Genomic DNA, 12,524 nt, shown 5'->3' with positions numbered 1-12,524 from the left:
TCATAGATGCAAAGCAACAGATGTAACAGCTCATGCGTTTAATGCAAATGTATCAAGCACTGTGTAATGCGGCAAGAACGTCTATCTTGTGTACACGCTGTGTCAACTGTCGTGAGAAGTCATAGAAATACCTCAAGATTTAATGTGGTTAATTTTAATATTTTATATTCTGCTGGGACTTTAAGAATATTAAATAGAAAGATTATACCCAAAACACTGTAATTGTATACAGTGTAAACTGCAGTAAACGCATGAAATATGGCAATGTAAAAAGCCTATTAAAAAAAAAAATATTTAGCGCACTTTGTCAATTCAACTGAATTGAGACCGAATTTGGATCTATATCGGGTACGTCAGATTGCCGAGGCTTGTAAGGTAAAGGGATGCATGCTGATGTACATGAAAGGGAGAGGATGTTACAAACTCCTATTGAGTATGCACAAGTAAAGTTTTAATGTCCAACTGTATTGCTGTCGGCAGCTTAATGTGTGCAAAGGGGTTGATGTGCTAGTTAAGAGTCTGCAGAGCGCGCGTGGTCAGGTCACCTCCTTTCTCACATCACAGACCCATCAGAAATTCTTTCAAGTGTCCTTCGGCGTCGCCAAAGATGACAACAGCGAATCGATAAGTGCTTGAAATGAAAAGAAGCCGCCGGTTTGCCCTCGAGGCAAAAGATTTCATACCCGCCAGCCTTTACTGAACTTCAGGCATTCCTTTGCACCTTTCTTCGTGAGAAAAAGAAGACTCTCTTTTTTATTCTCTAGATGAAGGTAGGAGCGCACACCAACTTGTACTATCTCAATACGCCGCCTTTTCCCCTCAGTGGAATGACTGCAGGGGCGCGGTGTGCCAAAGGCGTGCATGCAAGGTTGCTGTCGGAATAGCGATGTGGGTTTCAAATTATGCGCCCTAGCTTGCCGTCCGGGAGATAATAATCACAGTATACAGGTCATCTTCAGACAATGTAGGGATGATAGCCTTCAAAGCGTTACAGAACTTGAATTTTCTCTCAATAAATTATTTAGGTTGCTTGTATATTTGTAACTATAAGCCTGCATGTTTGTACATTGCCAAAAACAAATGACATACAAATATAGGCTTTGCGATGGGGCTCTTAAAAACAGCAGTGTTATCCTATAGCCTATTAAACGACTAAACCTATTTAACCGTTTGCCTAGCAACACCAATTTGCACCAAAAAAAGCCTTATAAAGATAGTATTGGCATCTTTGAAATGTGCCATTAAACAGTGCCTGCATGCATCTTGCATATAGGATCGTTCCCCACAAATGTGTTTAAAATGTGAACCGATTCCGCCTGTAACCTCACTACATTGGAGGGGTCTGTAGAATAAGACGGCCCTTTGTCGGCTTCGTGTTTTGCTTCAGTGCTTCATTGCCACGAAATTCCCATGTGGTTGTGTGCATTAATTACTTGTTTAATGGGAGTATGACTGAAAATGTAAAAGAAGGATTAGGCACGTGAAACGTAGGCCCACGTCCGGTCTGCTTGGCTCACTTAAGATGCGAATGGAAAATCAGTCCGTATTTTACGGATCTATAAAGACCATTTGCATCTTAGCCAGCTGTTCACTTCATCTACGCATTAACTGAGATTTTCTAAACTGTCCATATCACTTTAAAAAACAGCAGAATCCTGGTCTTTTTGAAATTGTAGTTTTAAATGCATGTAGCCTATTAAATGATCAACAATTAGGCTTTGTGTTTTATACTGTGTGGATGCAAGAAGAATTTATTCCGTTTTTCATTTTGCCGTTTTTCAACGGTAGTAGTTTGGCCAGTTGCTTATGTAATTATAAACTAATTGCCTATTTATTGTGTTAACTGTAAATTACGTTACAGCACAGGTTAGTATGAGCATGGGTGGAGAGACCACATCGAATAAAATTGTATTTGTATAGCCCTTTTTACAAGCAATGTCACAGAGGGCTTGTCAGACGCCCGTAGAACTGCACCTGTGATCGGTATATTTTTATTAGAGGGCCTCAAAGAGTTTAGTTGTGATTGAAAGACACTGGTACTTTAATAGGAAAGTAATCACAAAGCAATAGCATTGCCTGTATTCAAATCACAAACACTTAAATATAATTTCATTCAATGAGTCATGACTAAAGCCATTTCATTTATGTTATGTTATACTCTTATATTTATTACTCTATTTTTATTGTTGTAAGTTGAGAGCTTCTAAGTTTACACTGTCTTCATGTGCACACGGACATACACAAACACACCCACTGAACGCACACACACCCTCACGCAGACACAACCACACGCTCCTTCTCAAAGCTCGAGAGGGAGAAAAAAATGCGCCACTCTTGGAGTGTCTGTCTGGAGAAAAAAGTTGTTGAAACTGAGGACGAACCAAGGAGAGAGAATCACCTACTGAAGAGACCGCGTCTGCTTGGCTAGGCTACTTCTAATTGCTTTGTATAGGTATCCTAACGCGCATATGACACAATCTTACGCTTGGCGTCAGATTTTTGATCAGATAAGTGGATACGCGACGTTGATAACTGTTTCTTCGGAAGGCGGACACAACTTTTATATCTTGGACCGTTAGTTTCCCGTCTTTACTTCTCATAACAAAGCCAGCGCATACCGTTGCTGTGGACTTTACATCTTTATCGGGCAAGAACAAAACAAGAGAGAAGAGTGATTAAACGCTGGTGTCCTACTAGCCAACTGGTAAGTCAGGGGGCCACTTTTAACCGAAATGTGAGTCATTGCAAGTGAAGGAATTCGTTCCACCTCGGGTTAGCTTTTTCGGCGTAATCTGTGAAAGTCTGATGTGAATTTCATCACCACCGCAGTAATTTAAAGGGACATGATAAGTGAGATCGTGGCAGGTTTCACCTTACAAGGAGGATGATAATGCTGTATCGTTAGCACTGGAGGGAAACTGGATTGAATCGGCTTCATTGTCCCGTGCTTATAATTAGGCTAATACAAAAACGTGGGTGTATTCAAAAATGTACAGGCCGAAACTCGTTCTTCTGCTGTAGACTACATTTTGTTCAAATAAAAACGTATCTTACCACTGCAGTCTGTGTTTACAAAACAAAACCTTGAAACCACTATGAAATTCTATTATTGCTCAATACAAATGTAGCAGCTAATTTAAGACTTGGTTGTGATGTTTTGACGTTGACTGGGGATAATACTATGCACAAAAAAAGAAAAGAAGATTTGCAAAAAAAGAGAGATCTATGTCTTCTATGATATCTATTTTGAGTTGATTATATAATTCCTGAAAGTAGCTAAACTATTATGTAGCCTATTTAACATGCAATGATTATAGGCCTATTTGAACAGTGACTACAGTCTTTTGTAAATACTTTATAATTCATATTAATTGCCTGAATTTAATTATTCATATCACTAATGATTTTAGTTATTCTTTATTTTTGTTATTATTATTGTTGCTGTTGTAGGCCTAGTAGTAGCCTAGTTGTGGCCTTCTAAATAGGCTAGTCGTAATATTTTATTATTAATAATATCATCATAAAACGCTCAGCCTAGAAATAACACATCTATCATAATTTATTTCTTCTTGTTTTTGACTAGCTATTGAACTGTAACACCGATCGCAAATAACGAGACTAAGCATTAGGCCTATTGGTTGTTATTATTAGGCTCGACAATCACTATTAGAATTGACAACCATTTCCGTTATGCTTTGGAAGAAATTAATAATAACATGTTTATTTATCTTCGTTTTAGGGCACTAAGCTACATTTATTTAAAATACTGTTGAAAGGTAGGTTATGGCTGGGCAAGAGTTAAGGCAATTTCCTTGCTTATATTTTCAATAACTGCATAAAACAGCATAGGCTCCTTTTGATGTATTTTAGGCGTGTTCTCCTATCCTTCTTCTTTATTATTCAGGCCAATGCGTCAACATTGTCGGTATATTAGATTTACATATATTGCCAGTGCGATTTGCTTCAGACGCGTTCAAACGGAGCTAGGTGGAAAGGTTGTATTGAATGAAATCTCATTACAGCCTCTGATTAGATAACACGAGGGACAGACAATAACCTTACACCTTCTAGTCTGAAACCCGATATTTAATTTTGCTGTGGGATACCCGATACTCTGCCCCATACTACCAGGGTTACCCAGGTATACACCATGTAGAACTTAACCTCAAATGTCTCCCTTCTTTGAATAAAATCGCAGATGTAGAGAGCAGGTGTGTGAGTAGCAGTTTCTCGTGCATAGGGGCTACGTCTAGAGCGAGGAAGAATGAGCGAAAACGGTTAACAGCATGATTGCATGCAAATTTCCCCCATCTTGAATTATCATAAGCAAACAGCGGAAGCCTTGACTAATAAAATCCCATCTGTGTTACTTCATATCGAGTTAGTTTAGAGCTGCGATAATGAATTTTGTAATATTACACCGACAGACATCTCAATCAGACACTAATCCCGTGATTTCACTGCAGAATCACTCATATTCCAGCAGCCGAACTGCTGCATCTTGGCGCAAACACATCACGGTCGCATACCTTGATTGTGGCTGTATGTGTGTGTGTGTGTGTTCTGCCATGTATTGGACCTCTTTTCGTAATGGTTAACCCTTGTGTTATCTTCGGGTCATTCTGACCCATCAGTCATTGTGACCCACCGTCGTATTGCGACAGATTTACCGCATACAAAGACAAAGTGAAGCATTTTCTTTTAACTGTTGGGCTGTCTCAGACCCCCCACATTGCAAAGGTTAAAAGAAAATTATTTTAATTTGTTTTTGTATTGGGTAAAATTGGGTAAACACAACGATGGTTCGTTATGAACCTTTGGGTCATGTGACCCGAAGGCAGCACGAGGGTTAAAAGAGCTTCAAAACAAAAAAAAACTAAAAAAATGCTTTCAGAAACACTGTTGTATAGGCTGCCATTTAATTTAAGGAATTTAAGTAATAGATAAATATTGGCTATTAAAATTCAATTATTTTAACTAGTTGAATAGTTTAGGGTTCTGATTGGGTCTCGTCTACGCATCTATAGGCTAAGCATCTGTAAAGCCTAGCTGTTCGAGAGAAAAAAAATCAGCAAGGTCAAATAAATGAACGCTGTTAAGTAGCATAGCCTATTTGATTGTGTTACTAAAATCAGACTTCTTCTTCTTTTCAGAGGCAGTTTTCAAAAATCTGATAATGGAATCCCACTGCCGTAAGCTTGCGTCAACTTGTGCACAATTAGGTGAGTATGTGAGCAAATATTATGGTGTCATCAGCATGACCAGAATTAATTAATTCTGAGCGTCATTAAACCTACATGTAACCTAGACTATAGGCTTTAATGGGCCTCCTGAGTAGCGATGGTCTCTCTCTCTCTCTCTCTCTCTCTCTCTCTCTCTCTCTCTCTCTCTCTCTCTCTCTCTCTCTCTCTCTCTCTCTCTCTCTCTCTCTCTCTCTCTCTCTCTCTCTCTCTCTCAGTCAGAACAGGTCAGATTAACAGGCCCGCTGTCCCTGAGCCGTGTGACAGGAGGTGACAGTTCCCTGTCTTGGAGTGACACCTAGCGGTTGGTCATGGAAGTGCAGGAGAACACGTTAGGCTGGAAATGGTGCATTAATTCATGTTTTAGATGTTCCTTGTGTGAAGTCCTTGAAGCAGGATACACGGTCTAACAGACTACTATAATAGTGGTAGACTATATTTTATGTGGGCTACAATTATTTCCAATATATTTTTGAGACTCTTCTTTGTTATGAGTGCATTTAATTTGACATGACTGAAGCAACTGGTGCAAGACTTCAAAAGGACTCAAATCTATTTTAAAATGTGCGAATGTATACGCCTTAAATAGCAGAATTGTATTAATTGTCATCTTTGGACTAAATTATGCAGAGACAGTTTAAATGCTTACAAGGAAATATTCAAGCTCTATTAAAAACTGCCCGGCTAATAATACGACCGGAAGTTCGGAGGTTGATTCCATTCCTATAGTTGTCAAGAACAACCTAATCTTGTTTAGTCTAAACGAATTACCAATAATTCATAATTTAGCTCACATAGAAACGATTTATCGGAGTGAGAGGGCAGCTGTACCGAGCAGGGACAATTTGTGATCTTCCATTGATTAACAATAACAAGATAAATAGACACATAATTATATGAGGTATGCAATGATGACTTAACGAGGCTTGCGAACGTAGACACCGAACTGAGGAGACACTCGAGCGCCCAGATTATTGGCGATCTTCATACAACTCTTTTACACCAGATAATATATGCAGGATAGATCGACTCCAGGGAAAACGAAATGTATAATGAAAGCCTATTCGTGAGGAGGAATATACTAATGGAGGAATCTGATGTCCTCTTAATCCTATGTAAAAAGCCTTGTCGTCCCCACCTATATTGACTGAATTACTAATTAATGGCCCTCTATGGCGTAGCGCGCATTATCTGCAAAATAAAGAGAGCGCATAAATTGTCAAATGAAGAGGGAATGGTTAATCCACTGTAGGTCTAGTATTACTTGAATTAAGAAGTGAGCAATCAACAGTCCCCTGACTTGTGTGCAATGCAGCCCACAACAGGCTACGTAACGTGCATGGCTGCTCTCATAAGCACCACAACATGCATGGCCGAGTAATAATGAATTAATTAAGATATAAGGCTGTAGTTTTGTTAATTATCACACACAAAAATAATAGCGAGTCGTTTTCATATGTATTAGCTAATTAGTTGTATTGTCTGTATGTAAACAGTGAGGTAGGTTGACGTCTCAATAGCAGGCAGAACCCTCTACCCCTTTAAGCACCTCACTTTGACCTCCCAAGGTGTAGTAAAGGGATTTATATAAATGATATGGCCGAGTGGACATGATGCGCTAAAGTCATAGTGTGGACTAAATGCTATTTTATTATTAACCGATACATGAACGCAATATTGGAACTGAATACACAAAACAGGGAGGTAATAACCATGCCATTGGTTTTTGTCTCTTCCGCCTTGGTTCATCGCCCCCTACCCGACTGCAAATGAGGTGGATATCAAGTGCTTTCATTGGATTAGGCTACATTTTAAGTTGTTAGTAGCGCCATGTGTCAGAGGAGAGAAAGTAACGATGCTCATGTTTTGAATGTTTATTCTTCCGTTTACTTAGCTGGGATAAACAGTGCCATTATATTAGGCCTATTTAAAATTTATGCTAGGTGTTGATGGTTGGCTTGATATTTGTTAGAACTGGCGATAAACCTGTTTTTCGTTTTACTGGATGGCAAGCATCAAACCCATCTCGCTTCGTTTTCTGTTCTATTGGATTATGTCCAGTAGGCGTCATTGATAAAACTAAATATTTTTTACCTGTCCGTGTGTTACCGACAATCAGGGTTAACTAAGGTGAAAAAAATTGTCTGGTACAACGAATGTTTACTTAGCGTTTACGCGCCTTGATCTAGTGGGAATTACTGACAATTCAATGAGATAAGCTCAAACTCATTTAAAGTCCCTCTTCAAAATTCTTAGGCAAATGAGAGTCTTATCAGATTAAAACTAGTACAAGTGGGATCAGTGAGAACCACGGAGGGGTGTAAAGCAGCGCTAGGGAGACATACCCTGACATAAGCATCGAGAGGCCTCATGAATGAAAGTATTTGGTCTAAGAAAAGCCACTGTTGTACCTCTTTATTGTGCTTATAGAATTGCAAGGACTACGTGTGTGCACGGTCTGACAACCATAATAATGACTTTGCTTCATCGTTTTTTGCATATTTTTGCATGTGTATGTCTCAATAGGACCGGGTATTATTAGAAATGATCTGCCGCCTATGCATTATAGACATCCTCCCCAAAGGTGTTTTTTTCCCGTTATAACTTGGATATCATGATGCTGGAATACCATTTATGTAAAGATGACTGTAATGATCAGCGTACGTTTGAGTAATGTTGCAATAGGTGCACCAAGTTTCCCTGGCAATAGCGTACAGAACACAATGAGGGTGTCTACTGCGCAACACGACCCCGGTAAAAACGTTAACATCAAAGTAGACCATAAAATTATCTTTTTCTTTGTCTCGGGGTGCAGCGAAACGATCCTCCGGCGCGTCTAGGGCACAGCATGCGTCTCATCTCTCTTTACATGCTTTTATTTGGAAGAAAAATAAGCACCAACCCCGCACAAACACACTGCCAGAAATACGTGTCTTATTTCTCTGGGCGCCGGTTGGCTATGCAAACCGTCATGTCCACATTGATGACCTGTCAGAATATGGGAGGGTGCTTGGTGACGTCAAAGTCTACAGAGAGCCACAGTTGGACAGCAAGGGCACAGGGAACAGCTGAAATGATCAGCGAGCGGTGTAGTGTGTGTATACTCCTGGATCTAATATCGCCTACCTGTCCTTGTCACTCTGATACTCAGTGCAGCTAGCAGTATCAGAGAGAGATATAAATCTTCTCTTCCTCCAGTCTAAAAAACGCTATTGTTTGCCTGCGATTTGCGAATAATGGGATTCTTCTAAGACATTTTAATCCGTTTATTCAAAGGTGGTTGTGAACTTAAATGCAATAGGAATCGCACTACTGTAAATCTTGACACCGCTGATTCCTTTTCGAATCCAACGGACGTGTTTTTTTTGTGTGTGTGGTTGTCTTTTTTTTTTGGTTCCACTGAGGGAACATAATCTGCGTCTGACAGTGCTTTCCTATCGATGAACTCTATGAGGGATCCACTGAATTTGGACCATCACCACCACCACTTGTCCGGGAATAAACTCGCATCCACGCACCACACGGCACTTGCAATGGCTTCTAGCCTGCAGCCCTTGCAGCGGTCTGTGGACTCCAAACACCGGTCAGAAGTGCATACTGTATCGGACACCTCCAGTCCAGAGTCTGTAGGTAAGCTCTATCCCTCGGTGCGAATAGGATCGAGTGATGCGTTGCGGAGAAAGACGGACATTCTAATGTTAACGTCAAACAAAAGATGGCTTCCTCATTCATACCCGCAAAGACAGTTTTGGGCGAAGAAAGTTGTAATATTGCAGTCGTGCAAATATAAGGAGCATTTCACATTGATGGGGGGCCACCTATTGTTTGCGTGATTTTGCGAGCTTCTTGGGACGCAGCGCTTGGCGTTTGTTTCACTCTTGAGCGCTTGACGTTTGTTTCACTCTTGAGAGTTCATGTTTTCTATAAACTAAGACATAATCGGACTGTAAAATGTAGGACTGTGTTAAAATGTTTTCTTCCTTCAAGAGCTTGTGACAATAAATATCGTCTGGATTGAACCTTAGGCTGTATGGCATAGGCTACACCATGTGTATGCTTTGCAAAAACTAAACTAAAGTTAAACTAAAATTGAATACTAAATGAAACTAAGAAAGCATCTCATGTATCGGTAGCCTTAACTCTTATTATGCATTTATATATAGGTAGCCTATTGTTTACACCAGTATCAGTGTTCAGATTTGTTTAATTCCAATCAAACCTATATTTAGTTTTAATTAAGATACCACCGAGAATACTTCGAGCTAGAGTTAAACTAAACTGTCTGACTGAACCTCTTGTTTATCCCCCACAGAAAAAGAAAAGGGCCAGAGTAAAAATGACGACTCTTCAGATGACCCTAAAAAGAAGCGACAGAGGCGGCAGAGGACTCACTTCACCAGCCAGCAGTTGCAGGAGCTCGAGGCCACGTTCCAGCGAAATCGCTATCCGGACATGTCCACAAGAGAGGAGATAGCTGTTTGGACCAACCTCACAGAGGCCCGCGTCAGGGTAAGCCCCAGGGAATATACAAACACCATTTATGTCTATAATTTGAGGTGATTTGTGTCTTGTAAAAAAAAAAAAAAGTTTTATGTTTTACGCACTAACTTTGCGCATGATTACGCACAGCCTAAAAAGTCATTTAACAATGTTGAAGCTGAACAATTTGGAAATAAATAAATAATCAACAAATCGTTTGAACATTTTTTCTAATTAAGCAAAGTTTGACTTTAAGATTACTAGAAGTAAAACCATAAATCTTTCGCTGTAATGTAGCCTACTAACTAGGTTACTGAGTTGAAATATAACAATTATGCACTTTTAGGACGTGGTAATGTGCCTACACTTTTTCCTATGCCTAGCTTTAAAATATTAAAGTAAAGACGCTAACTACGTTCTTGACTTTAGACATTAATTAGCATTTAGTTAGTTTTAGCGGAACGACTAATAACGGGCTAATAAAGATGTTAACTGTTGTGGATATTGACATTAGTCGCTGACAGATACCAATCGTGTCACTACATTGGTGTGAAAGAGGTGCAAAGCTTGTATTTTACGTTTGTCACCCATGTTGTGTAATTAAGGTCACCGTGATTGTCTAAGCTGGCGGAGGAATACACATCCGACACCACATTAAGATGTTCAAATGACAGTTAGGCTAGTCTGGATGTGTATTGAGATTCTACAGAAACCAAAACAGATAGCGCTGCATGAGAAACTCTGGCGTAGGTTACGACACCAGTAGCTATGATGCCATAACAAAAAGATACGTTATAATAAGGAACTTTTGGCAATTATGAAGATAAAGCAAACCAAAGGAATAGTCATATAGCCTATGGTAGCGATAGACCAAATAATACATTTTTCGGATTGATTTATACAACACTTGTATGTTATTTGATTTACATTGCGAAATAATTAATGTAACACAATATCATTAAAAATAAACATTAACGGTAGGCTATGAATTGCGCAATTGTCTGTTTCACACTTAAATTCCAAGCGAAACACTAATATAACATATCCTTTGTTGTAGGTGTGGTTCAAGAACCGGCGCGCAAAATGGAGGAAAAGGGAAAGGAATCAACAAGCCGAGCTATGCAAGAACGGCTTTGGTCCTCAGTTCAACGGACTAATGCAGCCCTACGACGACATGTATCCCAGCTACACATACAACAATTGGGCCGCCAAAGGGCTAACTTCGGCCTCTTTGTCCACCAAAAGTTTTCCTTTTTTCAATTCCATGAACGTCAACCCGTTGTCATCGCAAACGATGTTCTCCCCTCCTAACTCTATCTCCTCCATGAGTATGACCTCCAGCATGGTACCGTCCGCAGTCACCGGTGTACCCGGCTCGAGCCTCAACAGCCTCAATAACTTGAACAACCTCAGCAACCCCTCTCTGAATTCGGGAGTTCCCACGCCGGCCTGCCCCTACGCCCCGCCGACCCCTCCTTATGTGTACAGGGACACTTGTAACTCCAGTCTGGCTAGCCTGAGACTGAAAGCTAAGCAGCACTCGAGTTTTGGATATGCCAGTGTTCAGAACCCGGCCTCTAATCTGAGTGCCTGCCAATACGCAGTGGATAGACCAGTCTAATTCCTGAGAAAACACAAATCCCTAGTCACCGGAACGAGACACTACTCTTTCTTTCTTCTTTTTTTTCTCCAAAAGGGCACTAGAAGACTAAACCACTGAAACGGGCCGAACTCAGCCATGGAGTTTCAAACTTCAACGGAAGTAATTAGACGTTTTTACCTGATGAATATTTTGTTCTGCATCGGCTAGTGCAGAATACAGGATACTTTGTTTCCTATAAGCTTGTTTATTTTGAAGTTTCACATTTGGAATCAAAGGTTGTACATATCTAAATATCTTCTCCAGTTTATAGAAGCGAATGCTATAGCTCTCCTTTCCTCTCAAGGTTCAATTTAACAACGCATGTGGAAACCCCTAAAATGAATAATGTTTTGCTTGCAAACAAGGGAATGTACATACTAAACGCACTAGTTGTGTGTTTCTAACATATAAATTTATTATTAAGTGTCTGTGTGAACATCGATTTAGAATAGCAATCCTGGGTATTAAATGACGCATCAAATGTTCCTGCGAGATTGAATTGGTTTTTTTCTGTGTATACTATTTGGTACGGACTCTTGTTTCGTTTTTTTCAACATCAAAAAAATAAACTATTGTGTTTTATTTAATGGAAGTAAATATATTGTTCAAAAAGTTTGGTTTGCCATTTTTGTGCTGATCTAAGCATACAAACAACAGAACTGAACTGCAGTTCGATTAGCCGAGGCTGTATTAACTACTAGGTCAAGAAAAGGTGTCTGCATCCAATACACATAATCACTAGACGAGACTAGTGGTCCACTGACCGGTGAAGGCAAGATTTCCCGGCAGATTAACTGCTGAATACATGTCTGCCTTCTTAGCCAAGTGGAGTGATCATTGATGCTTGAAATAACACTGGAATCAACAAACAAGAATTGGACCTCACAACAAAGGCGCGAGCTTGTTAGCCGTACGCGCTGTAGAGTCTCGAGGCCTGATCCTGGACAACAGCAGAACCGAAAGACCACTGCATGTATTTCCAGGACACTAAATAAATACCCATTTGTGTTGATTAGTCTGAAGAGACGCATTATATATAACTTAGTTTGAGGACAAAACACACAGAAAAAGAAAAAAAAACTTTTGAGCTAATATCAGTCAACAAGATTACTAAAGAAAATACTTTTTAAAATAAATGTAGCTAATGCTTCTTAAAAAAATTG

General features: G+C 39.8%; 1 protein-coding gene across 3 annotated transcripts; it reads left to right on the top strand.

Moving 5' to 3' along the window:
- Positions 1 to 627: 627 nt before the first annotated feature.
- On the top strand, positions 628 to 11,967 carry pitx2 (paired-like homeodomain 2). Of its 3 annotated transcripts, none has more exons than XM_062476192.1 (4): positions 628 to 770; positions 5,154 to 5,222; positions 9,553 to 9,749; positions 10,777 to 11,967. In XM_062476192.1, the coding sequence occupies exons 2-4, from the start codon at positions 5,177 to 5,179 to the stop codon at positions 11,338 to 11,340; spliced, it is 807 nt and encodes a 268-aa protein (XP_062332176.1). In that variant the 5' UTR covers positions 628 to 770; positions 5,154 to 5,176; the 3' UTR covers positions 11,341 to 11,967. The 3 variants fall into 3 exon arrangements, with proteins under 3 accessions (XP_062332176.1, XP_062332175.1, XP_062332174.1); XM_062476191.1 differs by lacking the exon at positions 628 to 770 and adding an exon at positions 2,391 to 2,704; XM_062476190.1 differs by lacking the exons at positions 628 to 770; positions 5,154 to 5,222 and adding an exon at positions 8,278 to 8,870.
- The last annotated feature ends 557 nt before the right edge of the window (positions 11,968 to 12,524 follow it).

This window comes from Osmerus eperlanus, chromosome 13 (assembly GCF_963692335.1).
Source record: "Osmerus eperlanus chromosome 13, fOsmEpe2.1, whole genome shotgun sequence".
Taxonomy (NCBI): domain Eukaryota; kingdom Metazoa; phylum Chordata; class Actinopteri; order Osmeriformes; family Osmeridae; genus Osmerus; species Osmerus eperlanus.
Note: the sequence above shows the minus strand (reverse complement) of the source record. Positions and strands in the feature narration are given on the sequence as shown.

Coding starts and splice junctions, on each gene's coding strand:
- pitx2 (XM_062476190.1), top strand. CDS start 8,681: ATGAACTCTATGAGGGATCCACTGAATTTGGACCATCACCACCACCAC. Junction 8,871..9,552: donor CTCCAGTCCAGAGTCTGTAG/GTAAGCTCTATC, acceptor TATCCCCCACAG/AAAAAGAAAAGGGCCAGAGT. Junction 9,750..10,776: donor TCACAGAGGCCCGCGTCAGG/GTAAGCCCCAGG, acceptor CCTTTGTTGTAG/GTGTGGTTCAAGAACCGGCG.